A 17,643-nucleotide genomic window follows, 5' to 3' on the forward strand; every position below is an offset into this window, starting at 1 on the left:
TGAGTGTATTAGCGCACAATTGTGCCCATCACAGTGTGCATGTTGGATGTTCCTGTGTATCCCACATTGATACAACAGCAAAACATTTCTAAAGCACTTTTCTCCAATAGGACCCAAGCGCATAAGCTCATCTTGTGATCACATATACCAGACTACAGGTGGCATTTCAGTTTTGCTTTTAAAGTGAACCAGAGACGAAGCACCCTCATGTATTTTACAATATATATCAGTGGGAACATTAGAGAATAGAACTACAATAATTAGCAATATTTTACTGCTGGATTCCGATAGTACAATATCGGTAATGTTTACTGATATTTTACCATGGCTAAACCTAACCCTACTTGCACAGAACCCTATACTGATGCCTAACCCTAAGACCTATGCTGGTGGTGCCTCACCCCAAGACCCTATGCTAGTGGTGCCTCACCCCAAGACCCCCCCCTGGTGGTGCCTCACCTTAAGGAACCCCCCCGGTGGTGCCTAACCCTAAACCCCCCCCCAGTGGTCCCTAACCTTAAGACCCTCCTGGTGGTGCCTAACCCTAAGATCCCCCCTGGTGGTGCCTAACCCTAAGATCCCCCCTGGTGGTGCCTAACCCTAAGATCCCCCCCTGGTGGAGCCTAACGCTAAGACTCCCCTGGTGGAGCCTAACCCCAAGACCCCCCTGGTGGTGCCTAACCCCAAGACCCCCCTGGTGGTGCCTAACCCCAAGACCCCCCTGGTGGTGCCTAACCCCAAGACCCCCCCTGGTGGTGCCTAACCCCAAGACCCCCCCCCCCCCCCCCCACTGCAATACGCGGCAAGCAAGGTAAAATTTACCTTGCTTGCCGCATTTCAAGGCCATTATAAAAGCTGTGATTTGCGGCAAAGAGGGTAAACTTTCCATCCTTTGCAGCACATTGCGGCTTTTATAATAGGCGTCTATGGCTGCACCATTTTTTCCGTAAGGGCTTGTGAGCCCTTTTTTCTAGCTTCGGAGATTTTTGCAGCATATGAAAAATAACCAACAAAAACCAACTCAAACAAGCCCAGCATAAAGTCAGTGATAAACAGCCCACATGTTAACACAGAAGATCTTTTTAATAAATACAATGACTCTACAGCATATCAGTAACAGGTTACAGGTCCGTACACACGCCGGACTTTAGGCAACGACGGGTCCGTCATTGCCTCCCGCTGGGTGGGCGTGCCAGCGACAGTCCGGCGTGTGTACGCTCTGTCGTCAGACTGATACGGCTGTTTCTGAGCGATCCGCCCGGCGGATCGCTCAGAAACAGCCGTATCAGTCTGACGACAGAGCGTACACACGCCGGACTGTCGCTGGCACGCCCACCCAGCGGGAGGCAACGACGGACCCGTCGTTGCCTAAAGTCCGGCGTGTGTACGGACCTTTAGGCTTTGGAAATCAACGACACATATAAAAATATATATATAAAAAAGAAGCAGCTGGGAAGGCAATGTGTGCCGGTCTGTCTGTAATGAAGGCATCTGTAGGGCGGAGTCCGTGCTCTGGGGATGGAGCATGGGAAGCAGGCAGTGCACAGGAAGTGTGTGAAGGTGGACGGCTGCCATTTTGTGCTACCCATAGCCATAGCGTTCTGCCATGTTCTTCTCTCCAGGGATGAACTGGCCGCTCAGCTTCATCAGCAATTTCACCACCAGGCCGGCCTGTGAGAGAAGCAAAGACTGAGTGAGGCTGAGTAAACTTTTTACCTTTTATAAAAACTTGAATATCTCAAAAACTATTAAAAGATAGAAAGAGGATTTTTGCAGTGCAAATGAGCACAAACATCACTACCCACCCATACTCGCAGGTCAGTAGGTTGTTGTACAAGGGCTGGGTCATGCTATAGTTTTGGAGAAAAGAAGTGCTATTATCTTCAAAATGAAAGCAGCACACATCTTAATTTTAGCGACACAAACGTAGCACTAACTAAGCATGATGGAATTTTTATTTGTGCTGATTGCAGGAGGGCCAGATTACTGCGACAAGCAGATAGCACTGGAGTTTAGTCACTGAGGCCAGATGGTAAGGACTAAGGATGTTCAACAAACATAATTCTGCATAGATTGGTGCATTTTCAAGCTGCACAAATTTGCATAATCTTGCATCAACTCAGACTATAGGAAAGGAGGAGGAACCAGAGTGGTGGTACAGTTATGTAAAAACCAGTACAGCTTCAGAGATTGGAGCAGTCCATAATCCTCAGCACTGCACCATACAAACTTTTGGGAAACTCGTAGAAATGCTCTGTCCAAGACAAATATAAAAGTGTTAACTAGAATCCTGCTTTATTTCTCGGACAAAAGAGAAGTGTGGAAACTGCTGTTGTAGACCCTCCTCTGAAAATGCTAATTGCCAGGCTGATTTGGAATCATGTACAACCCCCGTAACACAGACTAGGCTTCCTGCATCACTTGGTAAGTGCAGCCCAGTGCAGACAGGAGCTCGTGACTCCTCCCCTCCCCCCGATGTGCTCCAATCCAGAGAGTGAATGATAAAGTTAGACAAGTCACCCCGAGAAGTGCACAAAGCTCACGGTTACCTGTTTGGTGTGAACGATGAAGCTCATTTTGTTCTCCATGCTGTGGATTTGGAAGCAGGTGTCTCCATCACCCAACTGCCACTTAAACAAGCCAAACTTCAAGCTGATCAGCAAAGCCTGGAACCAAAGCAGAGAGAACGTGTGAGTGAGAAAAGAGGACATCACAGGCAGGGCTGGCGGGACAAAAAGGGGAGGGAAGACATACAGGGGACGGGGACATGCAGGGCAGGACTGCCAGGCAACTGGTATTGTTTAAAAGGAATTAACTATGGCAGCCTCACTTCAGTTGTCCTTTAACCACTTTAGGACCACAGGCTTACACCCCCCCCCCCCCCCTTTTGGTGACCAGGCTATTTTTTTTTTTTTACAATTCAGCACTCTCCAGCTTTAAAGAGAACCAGAGATGAAGAAGCACCCTCTTGTATTTTACCTTATAAATCAGTGGGACCATGACAGTAAACACCTAATCTGCTCTTTGTTTCATTGTTCTCTGTTTAATGTGACTGTTATCACCTCTGATAAGAATCCCCGACTGAGCACTCAGTCTGGCTTTGCTACAGAAAGATTATAGCTGAGTCTGTCTTCTCTGGTGTCTTTTCAAGCCCAAGCCTGCCCCCTTGTGGCTCTGCTATAATGACTCAGCTATAATTATTCCCTGCAAAGCCAGACTGAATGCTCAGTCCGGGATTATTATCACAGCTGATAACAACAGACACTTTTAGCAGTGAGGATGAAACAGAGAGCAGGGTAGGTGTTTTCTCTAATGTTCCCACTGATATATATGGTAAAATACACAAGGGTGCTTCGTCTCTGGTTCCCTTTAAGAGCTAGTTGCAGAGCCATACACCTTAGCACAATATGAATCCCCCCTCCCTTTTTTTTTCTGCCCACCAACAGAGCTTTCTATTGGTGGGCTCTAATCATTGCTGTGATGTCAATTTTTTTTATTTATTCTTTTATTTTTAGTAAATTTGTCTATTTTTCCCCCTTATTTTGTCCCCCCCCCCCCCCCCCCCCGACAGTCAATCCCAGCGATAAGCTCTCATAGGCATCAGCCTATGAGAGACGATTGCTCTCTGAGCCTCCCCAGGGGACAGTTCTGCTACATGTCCTTGTGGTTCCTCTTCAAATACCAGTAATAAAGCAGGACCTCCGCCACGGAATCTACAGGAAGTTTTCAGCTGGGCGTACCTTGGTTTCCAGGTTGAGAAGGTGCAGTCCTTTGACATTAACACCCACAAAGACCCGGATGACCTTGTGGCTGCTGGATGAGGCCTTGGTGAAGATCTGGCCGGTGAAGAAGGCTGCTCCATAGGTGGGGATGTCCCAGCAGTTCTGGAGGAACATTCGCTGGAGGTGATGCATCTCCTTACTGACCCCCTCGCTCGTGCTCAGATTCTGTAGAGGAAATGAGGCACATGTTATAGAGCCGTCTGTCACATGCTTCATCCAGGCGCACTCTGACTGCGGGCGCGCAAGTCCTTCCACAAGTAGTGAATGGAGCCAACGCTTCATATAATAATCTTATAGGAGTTTTGTTTTACGAGTTTAATTAAAAAGAACCTGAGATGGCAGCATATGGTGTATTTATACTAACCTGTGGCTTTTTCTAGCCCCATAAGGTGTGTGTGTGGGGATCCCTTGCTGTCATCGCTGTTCTCTTGTGATAGCTGCCGGTAATCTGCCCGCATGCACTCTTTACTCCCGTGTACCCTCCTGCTGCCGGGAGGGTTTTCCCCGCGCAGGTGCAGAATGCTACCGTGCATGGGATCGCGTCAGGGGCGCGAATGGGCGGTGCATGCACAGAAGCGCACGACTAGCCGGATTCCTGAGAGCTATTACAAAAGAACGGAGGGGCCAGAGAGGAACCCCCACACCTCACGGGGCTACAGGAAGCCCCAGGTAAGTATAAATACACCATATGCTGCCATCTCAGGTACCCTTTAAGCTTTGCCCCACCCTCTGTGAGATCAGGGAGGCGGATCCCCAGCTCACCTTGTACTCATGGAGAATGCGGTTGGTCCAGTGTGGAGCTTTACTCTTCACCTTCGTACTGGGAACAATGGACTTCAGATTCTCTTCACTGCCAGAAGACAAGGGAAGAGTTCATAGTAAACAGCAGAAGCTACGTCACATCATAGACAGGAGACAATAGGACATACTTATAAAGCTGCGGTCACATGCATGGCTAAAGTTGGCCGATAGTGACTCAGCCGGTAATCCGGAATGTGTACAGCAGCCCCTGATGAGCGACCTCCGCTTGGATACTGATCAACTTAGCTGAGCGGGAGACAATTCTTTTGTATGGTCATCTGCCAGGCTAGAGACATTCAGCTGAAATAATCACTAATGATGGTTTCAGCTGGCAAAATTATACTTACAAAGTACAGATATCCAAAATGTCACCTTCTGCAGATGCGTTACCCCCATAGGCTGTATGGGGGAATGCATCCGCCTGCCCGGGATTATTGTGGACTGCACAGATCACGCTGCAGCATGACAAGTGTTAAAGAGTAACTGTCAGCAGGGCTGTGGAGTCAGAGTCGAGGAGTCGGGGCAATTTTGGGCACCCGGAGTTGGAGTCGTTGATTTCCTAAACTGAGGAGTCGGAGTCGGATGATTTTTGTACAAAATCCACAGCCCTGTTAAGTATTAGGCTAAGGAGTCGGAGTCGAGGAGTCGGAGTCATTTTGGGTACCCGGAGTCGGAGTTGGAGTCGTGGTTTCATAAACTGAGGAGTCTGAGTCGGAGTTTGAGTCGGAAGATTTTTGTCCTGACTCCACAGCCCTGACTGTCAGGCATAAAAATCAAATCTTTATTTTTATCTGGTAAACAAGTAATAAGGATGCTAACCAGGCAATCCAATATTACTTTTCTTCTCCATAAAACATCATTCCCCAGTTTCCCCGGCTCTTATTTGGTACATCTGCCACACAAAGGAAGTTGCAGGGCATGCTGGGTTTTACTTATTTGCTTCTCTACTTTCACCTCAGACTTAACTAATGCAGCCTGATTGGCTGAAGCCTCTTTCCCTCCTGTTTTCCCCTCCCACACCTCTGTTCCTCTCTGACTGGCCAATATTTATCAACGCACTTTCTATTGCAGAGCTGGGTGGTCTGTAGGGGGACGGGCAGTGATACACAGACAGAATAAGGGAGGAAATGATGTCAGGATTGGCTTCAAGATCGACACATTCAAAATGGAGAATCCTAAGAAGGATTTTCTCTTTTTTATACTATAGAAAAAAAAACTAAAATCAAAATATGGATAGTGCAATATGTAGATTATAAATGTAAAGCAAGTATTTATCTACTTATGTGTTTTTTATTTCTGAGATAGTATGGCTGACAGCTCCACTTTAACAGCTACTATTTATAATATAGGAGCTGTTCACTATCCGCTTAGCGACAAGCGGAAAACGGACAAAAATGTCCGTTCTCCACTGTAGTGGGAACACAGTCTTACAGGAGTGAGAGCTGATGAATGTGCAATCAGTGCTGAAGCTTACAAATCACCTTTACTAGCTTGTGTCTGTCTGTGTGTAGCCACAGGATGGAAGTGCTGAGCAAGCAATAACTATGCCACTAGAGAAACAGCCCACAGAAAAGAAGAAGTAAAAAAAAACAAACCAAAAAAACTCCAACCACAAACACATTGTGACATTACATAACAGGAAAATAGCTGACCAGCAAGTACTTACTGGGCATGTTTTATAAATAGTTTGTATCACGTTCATCTGCATATCTGACAATCATCTGCAGATCCAAAGATCCATCCTGGTGGATCTGATCTGCAGATGAATGTCTGTTAACCACCCTGGCGTTCTATTAAGATCGCCAGGGCGGCTGCGGGAGGGTTTTTTTTAAATAAAAAAAAAAACAACTATTTCATGCAGCCAACTGAAAGTTGGCTGCATTAAAGGCCACTAGAGGGCGCTCCGGAGGCGTTCTTCTGATCGCCTCCAGCGGCCAGAAGTAACACGGAAGGCCGCAATAAGCGACCTTCCGTGTTTTGCTTACTTCGTCGCCATGGCGACGAGCGGAGTGACGTCATGGACGTCAGCCGACGTCCTGACGTCAGCCGCCTCCGATCCAGCCCTTAGCGCTGGCCAGAACTATTTGTTCCGGCTGCGCAGGGCTCAGGCGGCTGGGGGGACCCTCTTTCGGCGATCAGGCAGCACACGCGGCTGGCAAAGTGCCGGCTGCGTGTGCTTCTTTTTATTTCATTAAAATCGGGCAGGGCCTGAGCGGCACCCTCTGGCGGTAATGGACGAGCTGAGCTCGTCCATACCGCTAAGGTGGTTAAACAAGGCGTGTATGATGATCTGCAGATCTCAGACTATGAATGCAATTTGCAGGAACAGATCTTTTGCAGATACTGATCTTTTGAATGTCTACAGCATCTTTGTGTGCAGCATCTTGCAAAGATTTTTATCTGATGGGGAGTTCAGCTCAATAGAATAGACTGTGTAGGTATGGCTCTCATACTACATGGACTACATGGAAGGGGGTAAAATTGGTCTGATATCTTTCATTAATCTTTCAAATGTGTACACACCATCCATAAGTCCATAGCAGTAGGCAGTGTGGGCGCCTCTTTAACCTCTGTATGCAGTCTGGAATGGGACAGATCAGTTCCTGCTAATTCTGATTTGCCCATTTCCAAACAGCATACAATTTGCATGCATTCTGGAGGTATCGGTGTCTCGCTGCGACTCACTTGAGGAAGCCCTGCTTGTGCTTCTTGCTCTCGTAGCTCCCGTAGACTATCTGCAGCAGCAGGCTGGCCAGGGTGATCAGCTTCACATCTGGAGCCGGATAGAAACCCTTCAGCAGGCTGTACCGAGCCTCATCAAACAGGATCAGGATGGACAGGGGGTCTTCAATCTAACACACGGTACAGAGGCTCGCGTTACTGGCAATAGGTAGTGTTACCATGTATTTTATATTTATTATGATCAAGATTTTTTTTTTTCTTTTTAAAGTGGACCTGAACTCTACTCTTGAACAGGGCAGAAGAGAAACAGAGACATGTTTAGCCTGTCTAATTTCCCCTGATCTGTGACTAAATCACAACTGTAATTTGATCTCTCAGCTTTGTCAACTGGCAGCCTTGGCAGAGCAGCTAATTCGTAAACACAGGATATTAACCCTATGTCTGCTTCCATGAAAGCAGGAAGTAGACACACTGCAGATTTATTGCAGGATTTGTATCAGCTGTAACAAAATAAATGTTTTACTTTAACCACTTAAGGACCACAGGAATTCTGGTTGATCTGTGCTGCGTGGGCTCTCCAGCAGGGCGATCAGACTTCCCCCCCCCTTTTTTCCCCACTAAGGGGATGTCCTGCTGGGGGGGGGGGTCTGATCGCCGCCACTCACATGTGCCTAGCGGGGGGGCCTCCTCAAAGCCCCCCTCCGCAGCGTTTTCCGCCCTCCCTGGCTTTCCCTCCCCTCCTTTCCCTGGGTGGCGCAGGACGGACATCTTTGCCGGAACTGACAGGCTTCAGCCTATCATATGCCGGCGATCCCCGGCCAATCAGAGGTCGAGGATCGCCGATCTCCTTTACGGCGCTGATTTTTCGGCGGCTCGCAGGCTGTTCATGGAGACACCCTCCGTGAACTGTGCATGGAGCGGCAGTTTCCATGCTAAACCACTAATGACCTGCCAACGCCTATCGGTGTGGACGTTAGGCGGTCGTTAAGTGGTTAAATGTCATTATGCTGTTGCTTATCTTTTAGAGCAGAGAGGAAGTTTTGAGTTCAGGTCCACTTTAAAGTGGATCCGAGATGAAAAAAATAACTATAGCAAGAAACTTGTCTATATATTTTACCTAATGTTTAGATGGTTTACACAGTAAATCCAGCTGCAAACAGCTTCAACAGTATATGATCATTTCTTCCTGTGATACAATGAGTGAGGCCATGTTTTGCTTGTCATCACACACAGGCAGAGCTGTTCTGTAGCTCCGCCCCTCAGCCTGTGAACTTCACTCCCCTCTCCACCCCCTTGCATCTGAAATCAGTGTGCAGAGTAAATAGTATAGTTGCCCAAGTCAGTATAGCTAGTATAGTTTTCTCAGCACAGCTAGAGTAGTTGCCCCCCCCCCCAGTATAGATAGTATAGTTTTCCCAGCCAGTATAGTTGCCCCAGTCAGTATAGGTAGTAAGGTCCCCCCCGGGGGAACAGCTGATTATCATACCTTCGGCGGCACCTTCCCCTGCAACTGTCTCCCTCTGCTACTCAGACCGCATGTCAGAGTGACCCACTGCGCCGCTTTAATAGGACAGCGGGTCACCTATCAGCATGTATTCAGGAAGACTGCCTGTATGTGCGCTGATAGGTGACCCGCTGTCCTGTCATAGCAGCGCAGCGGGTCGCTCTGTGACATGCGGTCTGAGTAGCGGAGGTAGAGGGAAACATCGGCCGCCCGCCTAGATGCCAGTACGCGCTGCCCATGGCCCCCTCCTCGCACAGCGGCTTTCTGCCTCTGCTCCAGCCCCACTGTGCACCTCCACCAATCAGAGCACAGTGCGGCAGGCGAATGTAAATGAGACGTTCCTCCTTGCCAGGCTCGGCTCCCATAAATAATTGCAGCATGGGACCGAACGCCGAGGTGTTGGAGGAGTTGGGGGCGCAGCTCCTATATTTTATTAGTTTACAATCTATTAGTGTAATAAAAATCAGCATTTGGGGGGGGGGGGGGGGAAATGTCCCAGAAACTATATGTAAGGGGCACAAAAATGAAGACCGCAAAAGTTTGTCTCGGATCCACTTTAAGCGATTAAAGCAGAAGTCTGTTCAAAACTCACATTCTACAGTATAAACCGAGCAATAGAGTATATCCCCCTCCCGAGTACATTTGAAATCGGCGCCGGTAGACTTGGGCGCAGGATACAGCGGTATATGGCTGATCCTGCTTCTGCACAAGTCCGGGCCAAACTAATTACTATTCCCCCTCCAGGCCGCCATGGATAGTGGGGGAATGAAATAATTCGGCTTCCAGCGATTTCTGGAAGCAGAATTATTACGATTTTTTAGCAACCTCGGCTCCGTCTTCTGACGGTACCGACGTCACTCACTGAGCGCCGCTATAGACTGAATCCCTTTATAGTCTATGGCGGCGCTGGCTGCGCCCGAATCGAGCAGCGCTGAAAAGCACTGCTCCGCCCCTCCCCCCCCCCCGGCAAGTTAGCGGACGCAGCTGAGAGACCAAATTACAACTTGTGATTAGACACAGAAGAGGGGGAATTAAAGAGGCTAAACTCTCTAAATACACACAGGGTGCATTTATCTATGCTTTCCTTCTGCCCTGTGCAAGAGTTCAGGTCCACTTTAAGGGCTCTAATGAAAGCGACCAATAAGATTTCAGCCTGGGCACACTGAAAGCTATACAAGCCCTTTCCTGTGAGTAGAGTTCCACTTTAATGTCGGCTACCACAAGAAAGTGCCAGTAATGTAGCGAGCAGTGTCCTATAGCCAGCAGAGGCTCTGTAACATCTCACCTTCTTCTCCACATCCAGAGGTAGTTTCACGTCTCTGCGCAGGAAGAGCTGTGGCGTCTCCCTCTGGGGATCCAGGTTGGTGAGTTCATTAACGATCTCTGCCCAGTCCCGGATGTGCTGCAGAGGCTTGTGAAACGGCTTCAGCTGAAGACCTAAGAGGAACAAACAGATTAGAAGACCAATTTATCAGGAGCGGTGCAGAGAACCCCGGAGGAGGTGCTTACAGTAACCAATCAGGTGTCAACTGGTAAATGTAATAAGGAATCTGATTGGTTGTTCTGCACCACTTCATTCCCATGTTCTTTGCATCTGTCTTGATAAATGTTTCCCTAAACATTATAAACAAAGTATTAAGGCAAAACTCCACTAAACAAAACACAGTTTAACCACTTCCGGATTCTGCAGACGCTTATCTACGCCCCTGCAGTAGATAAGCGCCTGCAGTATGTTTGTTTACCGTCGCCGCCACGATCGCCGCACTTCTCCCGTCCGCAATCACCGCTGTACTGTCCCTCCATGATCGGGGAATGCTTCCATCCCCGATCACTGGGTCGGCAATGACTCACAGTGCAGATTAACAAAAATCCCCCCAGAAACAAAATGTAAACATTTCGTTCTGTGTTAGATTTACGGAACAAAGAACTGTATAGTGCCATCTTGTGGCCAAAAAGTAAAAATACATCCCAAAACAGTCTAATACACTAACCTATAGGGTAAATAAATAGTTTTTTTTAAAAATATATTTTTAACCTCTTCCTCCCCACCCCATAGTTACCAAAATAAAACACTTGTAAAAAAAAAATACAAAAAATACACTATTAAAAAAAATAATAATATTTAAATGGTTACCTTAGGGAATTTGTTAATATGTATGTCATTACTATGGATTTTGTAATTAAAGTCTTGGAATAATTATTATAATATAAAAAACACTAAACGGAAAAATAGACACCTTCATTTCCAAATAAAATATTATCGCCATACTTTGTACTAGGGACACAGTTTAAACGTTGTAATAACCAGGACAAATTAGCAAATAAAATGTGTCTGTTTCATCATCAATAGCACATTTTATTTTTAAACTACAATGGCTGAAAGCTGAGAATGGTGATTTTTTTTTTAAAAAAATTCTACTTCTTCCTTGCAAAATACATATAAATAAAATAATGGTTAGCAAAATTACTGCCCAGAGAAAGCCTAGTTTGTCCTGCAAAAAATAATATATAGATCATGTCAGTGTGATAAGTAGCAATAAAGTTATTGGCAAATGAAATTGCTCTGGTCCTGAAGGCGAAAAAATCTGCGATCCTGAAGTGGTTAATCTAGTTAAAGCGTGCCTGAAGTGAAATTTAAAATACGGTGTAAGATAGATACTTGGTGGTATGAAGCTTCTGAATTAGGAGTGTCAAACTCAATCAGGTAAGGAGCCAAAATCTAAAGCCTAGTCTAAGTTACGGGCCAAAATGTTTATTAAGATTTAACATTTACATTAGTCTTAAACTAATTGGTGTAACTATAGCCAATGTAGGGAGCCCACTCCTCCCCCTTTTTCAGAGTAGCGCAGTGGAGCAGTTTAATATTTACCTCCTCTAGCGCAGCTTCGAGTCTCCTCTGATCTTCCTGGCAGCCACACGCTCCATGCTGCACACCTCTTGCTCCTGAGACATGTCACGTGATCAGGAGGATGTATGGAAGCACAGAGTGTGCGGCTGCTAGGAAGAAACAGGTAAATATTACTCTGCTCCACTGTGCTACTCTGGTATGTGTGGGGATGTTCTCCTCTGGATGGGAAGGCAGTGTGCTTTTATTGCTTACATTTGAAGCTTTCAGGGGTCTCGTAAAGTGGCAAGGAACGCCTTGTGTTCAACACCCGTGCTCTGGATAGTTCAGAGTATTCTCTGATTCTTCTTGAGCCCACCGTTCCTGCACTGGGACCCTCCGGAACATGACAGTTAAAAGAATATTGAATATGCCTTGTGCCGTGTAGGAGCGCATCCATACTGAGCATGTGCGTGTAAGACCTACGCACTGCTTTTACCTCCCTGCACAAGCGGCTTCCTTTCCCCAGGAATGCCCAATACAGAGAAGCTGGAACACCTGCTGGAGCACAGCCATGAAGAAAAAAGGTCCCAGGGCAGCAGCGATGGGCTTGAGGAGGATCTGGGGGCCCCTGGTGCATCTAGAGCAGGCATGGGCAAACTTGGCCCTCCAGCTGTTAAGGAATTACAAGTCCCACAATGCATTGCAGGAGTCTGACAGCCACAGTCATGACTCAAAGGAAAATGCATTGTGGGACTTGTAGTTCTGTAACAGCTGGAGGGCCAAGTTTGCCCATGCCTGATCTAGAGGCTTCCCACAATTTAGGTAAGTATTTATCTTTCAAAGTATTATTCCTCCCAGGATTGCACGTGATTTTTACAGCTTCAGATCACAATACAGGTCTTCTTACTGATGTTCTCAGAACAGATCCAGATGGCGAAGAACTGCTGTGCTTCCGTAGAAAGACGCATCCCTTCCATGATCTGCTGCACCGTGGTGTTATTCCCGTGCTTCAGCTCCACCGAGCGGTACGAGCCGTCCATCCGGTAGATGCGCACCTTCTCATACTGATAGAGAGAGACACACGAGAAGGCCATCAATGAAGAAGGTTAAAGGGATACTGTAGGGGGGTCAGGGGAAAATGAGTTGAACTTACCCGGGGCTTCTAATGGTCCCCCGCAGACATCCTGTGTTGGCGCAGCCACTCACCGATGCTCCGGCCCCGCCTCCAGTTCACTTCTGGAATTTCTGACTTTAAAGTCTGAAAACCACTGCGCCTGCATTGCCATGTCCTCACTCCCGCTGATGATACCAGGAGTGTACTGCGCAGACACAGACCATACTGGGCCTGCGCTGTGCGCTCTTGATGACATCAGCGGGATCGAGGACACGGCAACGCAGGCGCAGTGGTTTTAAGACTTTAAAGTCTGAAATTCCAGAAGTGAACCGGAGGCGGGGCCGGAGCATCGGTGAGTGGCTGCGCCAACACAGGATGTCTGCGGGGGACCGTTACAAGCCCCGGGTAAGTTCAACTCATTTTCCCCTGACCCCCCTACAGTATCCCTTTAAACTAATGTACATGTATCACACCTCACACTGAACTATGAACTGCCAATCAGAGATAGGGGCCGGATGCTGGGAGGAGCCAGTCTCCTACTTGTCCTCCCTGCCACCTGTAGTGACTTCTCGCCTCCTTGGGCCAACCCTTGCAGCACTGGGACAACTAATAAAAAGGAAAGTCTTGGGCAAATTTGGGGGGCAGGCAGGACTTAGAGGAAACTTTTGCAGGCTTTTTTTAAAAAGCAAAACAAAAACAAGTCGTGGAATGTGTAATCAATATGCACGTTCCCTCCCATTACAGCTGCGGAGGAAGAGGGCAATACCTGAGGCTGGGAAGCATGAAGTGACAGGAGGGACACAAAGTCATCATGGACAGGACAGATGACCTCCTAAGCGGTGGAGCTGGAGGAAACTAGAATACATTTACTAGTAAAAGGATAAAAAGATTTTAAAGTGGATCCGAGATAAACTTTGACTCATGGCATAATTGTGTTCCTTACATAGTTTATAGGGCATTCCTCAAGCCAAATACTTTTTTGTTTTGTTTTAATACCCTAATTCCCGATAAACGAAACAAGCCTCGCCCACAGCTCCTCCGAAGCCTAGGCACTCTCAGACCCATGTAGCAAGGGCTTATGGGAGCTCAGTCTGGGCAGGAGGAGGTTACTAGCCAGAGATTTCAGAGGCAGAGGGGAGGAGGGAGGAGGAGAGGGGAGTGAAGTGTTCACAGGCTGAGGGCTGGAGATGCAGAGCAGCTTGCCTGTGTGTAATGATCACAAGCAGAACATGGCTGCTCTCATTGTATCACAGGAAGAAATAATCATCTACCGTTGAAGTTGTTTGCAGCTAGATTTGCTGTGTTAACTATGTAAACTTTAGATATATAGACAAGTTACTTGCTATAGTTCGTTTTTCATCTCGGATCCATTTTAAAGGAACTAAGCATTTTTTCCCCTGCAGTTTGTCTCAGTTTCTAATAGCTGTAGGAGCTGCCATTTCCCCTCCCCTTCCCTCTGCCCTTATCAAGAGGGAAAGTGTGAATGTAATTAAGTGTGACTCTCTAAACTGTTTGAAGTACAGTGTCCTATCTCCCCACCCCCCATGCTGATGGCAGCTTTTGTTTGCACCCACCGACAGGGCTCCAATGTTGGATTTGGTGGTGGTGGGGGGGGGGGGGGGGGGGCTGTTCTTTTTTTGAATATGAGAACAAATAAGCATTCTAGCTGAGGTATAGGGTCTGATCTAAAGCAAATTCACCTTATTGGTGGTACAATTGATCCAAATACACTGCACCTTACCTTACTATGTCAATAATCATCAGGAATTTTAATAAGGAATTAATAAAAGTTATATTTTATATATATTGATACTCCTCAAAGGGGATCAACTGTGTGTGTTGAGGGCTCCAGAGGAGCAGATCTTACAGGTTTATTGAAGGCATTCTTCAGCAGCTCAGCAGCCTCCTCCCATTTGCTCTGCTTGTTTTCTTCACAGATGTCCAGAGGAGAGCGCCCCTGCTGGTCAGTGATGTGCTGCAACAAACAACGGATACAAGTCATAACTGGGGCTTGGGTAGCCTTGCTTTCCCTCACAAAGGTGGGTTACCACTGAGGCAAGCAGTGTAAAATGCAGGTGGGGAACTTAGACCTGACCCCACTCGGGTTAAGAAGTCACTCTATAGATCAGAAGAAAAAAGGGGGTAACATCCCTCCACCAAGGGTGGACTAAACTCACAGAAAATAGTAAAACAGAGGCCTGAGGAAGAATAATATACACTTCCTTACTCAAGAGCTCGTTCTGGTTACAGTACTCCTTTATACTGATGAATCGGGTAATACCTGCGTAATTCCACCACTACCTCCCATTCTGAAACTGTTTTTAGTGCATTTTATTCTTCCTGGCGCCTCTGTTGTACTATTCTCTACTCTAATTTAGTACTTCAGTGCAATGATGTACAGAACATATAGCATCACTATACAACTTACTGTGTAACTGGATGCAAAGTATTAGCTTTCTACAGTTGAGTTCGTTTTTTTGGAGGGGTAAATTTTCATTGTGCATCACATTTGCGGTGAGACACATACACTGAAGCATACCATACATATGTATAAAGTATGCTTCACTGCAACTGTTATGGCTAAGTTTCCACTAAATGCCAGGAAAACATACGCAGTACCTGTGCAGCTCCAAATTTGCATCTGAATCCCACTGCCGTGCTAATAGGGATTTGGGCGCAATCTGCAATAGTGCAGCAGGAACTATTTTTTTCCAGGGCTGTGGAGTCTGAGCAATTTTGGGTACCTGGATTCGGAGGTTTCATAGACTAAGGAGTCGGATGATGTTTGCACACATGAATCGCTAACTTAATGCACTGCCTGCGTCACGCTAGGGGATTCCCTCGGAATGCACCGCTAACACATTGATGTGAATGCACCATGACAATATAATTGCATTGCATGGTGTCAGTGTGAACTTTACAGTTTTGTATTAAAGAGAACCTGTAACAGAAAAAGTTCCCCTGGGGGGTACTCACCTCGGTAGGGGGAAGCCTCAGGGTCCCAATGAGGCTTCCCCCTCCCCGTAGCTGCAGGCAGTCCAGCGCTGGCTCCCCCGCAGTGTTCGGCAATCCTCCCTCGACAAGTGCTGATTTATTTACCTTTCCTGGCTCCAGCGGGGGCGCTGTTGCGGCTCTCCGCATGGAGATAGGCGAAAATAGCCGATCTCCGTCAGGTCCGCTCTACTGCGCAGGCTGGGGCCGGGAAGGTAAATATTTACATCTCCGCTGTTCGGGGGGAGCTTTATCGCCGCCGCTGTGGGACACAGGAGGACGGGGGAAGCCTCAATAGGATCTGGAGGCTTCCCCCACCCCAGGTGAGTAACTCCCCAGGGGAGGTTTTTCCCAGTACAGGTTTTCTTTAACCTCCCTGGCGGCCTAATTTTTTTTTTATCATGTAGCTAGCCTATTGCTAGCTACATGATCCCCCCCCTCCCTGCGGCGTCCCTCCCACCCCTCCGATCGCCGCCGGCGATCAAGCCCATCCGGAAATCCTGTTCTGAACTGGATTTCCATTAGGGCTTCTCCGTCACCATGGCGATGAACAGAGTGACGTCATCGATCGTCACACGGAGTCCCGATCCACCCCTCAGCGCTGCCTGGCGGCGATTGGCCAGGCTGCACAAGGGGTATGCGGGAGGGGGTGCCTGTATCGCAGCGGCTAGCGGCGCATCGGCGGCGATCAGGTAAGACACGCAGCTAGCAAAGTGCTAGCTGCGTGTTTAGAAAAAAAAAAAAATCCAAATCGGCCCACCAGGGCCTGAGAAATCCTTTGCGGCGGCATACCCCGAGCTCGGCTCGGGATTACCGCCAAGGAGGTTAAAGGACAACTGAAGTGAGAAGTATATGGAGACGGCCATATTTATTTCCTTTTAAACAATGTCAGCTGATCTATTTGGCTACAGTTGTGTCTAAATGACACCAGAAACAAACATGCAGCTAATCTTGTCAGATCTGACAATAATGTCGGAAACACCTCATCTGCTGCATGCTTGTTCAGGGTCTATGGGTAAAAGTATTGGCAGAGGATCAGCAGAACAGCCAGGCAACTGGTATTGCTTAAAAGTAAATAAATATGGCAGCCTCCATATCCATCTGGCTTCAGGTCTCCTTTAAACATACCCAGCATTCCCCTCTCTCTCTCATAATGGTAGTGACACTTCCCAAACACATAAGAGACTCACCCGGTCTATCTCGGGGTGGCTGAGGAGGATCTGTACGATCTCAGCATGGCCGCAGCCAGCAGCGAAGTGCAGTGGGGAGCTGAGCTGTCCATTCAGCAGGTTCGGGTTGCATTTCCCCTTATCCAGTAACATGCTGGTGGCCTCCACCTTTCCGTACCTTGGAAAACAGCAAAGCATTCATTTTAATATGACAAATCCACAAGCGGCTGATTCATTTTCCAGCTGAAACCAGATTGGTTGTTCCGTGAACCTAATTTTTCTTGTAATCCTCTGCACACATCTCGATCAATCAGCACCACAAACAGGTCAATAGCAAAGAGAGAGGACGTCCACATCATGAAACACCTCACCAGCATTCATATTTATGTCATTACAGGTAGATTAACGTGAACCCAAGGCGAACCTTGGGTCGAAAAAAACAGGTACTTACCTAAGAGGGAAGCCTCTGGATCCTCAAGAACCTTATGGCCTCCTTGGATCCAAGGAACGGGGTCCATGTTAATTTCGCTGGTGGTTCCTGTGGGTTATTGCTGCACCCTGGCTTACACTGACAATGTTTCAGTCAGACGCACTGTCACGGTGCGCTCCTCTGCACAGGAGGGCAATGTGCTGTCTTTCCTTTGCTTCTTACAATGATGGACATTGGAAGCTCTTAATGGAGTCATCAGGTGAATTTAACAAAAAAAAAAAAAAAAAAAGCTTTACTCACCTGGGGCTTTCTCCAGCCCCTAGCAGCAGACTGTCCCACGTTG

At 47.4% G+C, this 17,643-nt stretch overlaps 1 protein-coding gene across 3 annotated transcripts in view; it reads right to left on the reverse strand.

The window, feature by feature from the left end:
- Positions 1-1,360: 1,360 nt before the first annotated feature.
- Positions 1,361-17,643, reverse strand: part of KRIT1 (KRIT1 ankyrin repeat containing) — a 51,331-nt gene continuing 35,048 nt past the window's right edge. For all 3 annotated transcript variants that reach the window (XM_068235483.1, XM_068235481.1, XM_068235484.1), the window contains 9 exons: positions 16,892-17,048; positions 14,578-14,685; positions 12,504-12,660; positions 10,055-10,206; positions 7,269-7,435; positions 4,545-4,632; positions 3,741-3,947; positions 2,550-2,666; positions 1,361-1,671 (listed from right to left, as the gene is read on the reverse strand). In XM_068235483.1, coding sequence (XP_068091584.1) covers positions 1,582-1,671; positions 2,550-2,666; positions 3,741-3,947; positions 4,545-4,632; positions 7,269-7,435; positions 10,055-10,206; positions 12,504-12,660; positions 14,578-14,685; positions 16,892-17,048 — 1,243 coding nt within the window. In that variant the 3' untranslated portion in view covers positions 1,361-1,581. The remainder of the gene's footprint in view (positions 1,672-2,549; positions 2,667-3,740; positions 3,948-4,544; positions 4,633-7,268; positions 7,436-10,054; positions 10,207-12,503; positions 12,661-14,577; positions 14,686-16,891; positions 17,049-17,643) is intronic.

This window comes from Hyperolius riggenbachi, chromosome 5, assembly GCF_040937935.1.
Source record: "Hyperolius riggenbachi isolate aHypRig1 chromosome 5, aHypRig1.pri, whole genome shotgun sequence".
Classification (NCBI taxonomy): domain Eukaryota; kingdom Metazoa; phylum Chordata; class Amphibia; order Anura; family Hyperoliidae; genus Hyperolius; species Hyperolius riggenbachi.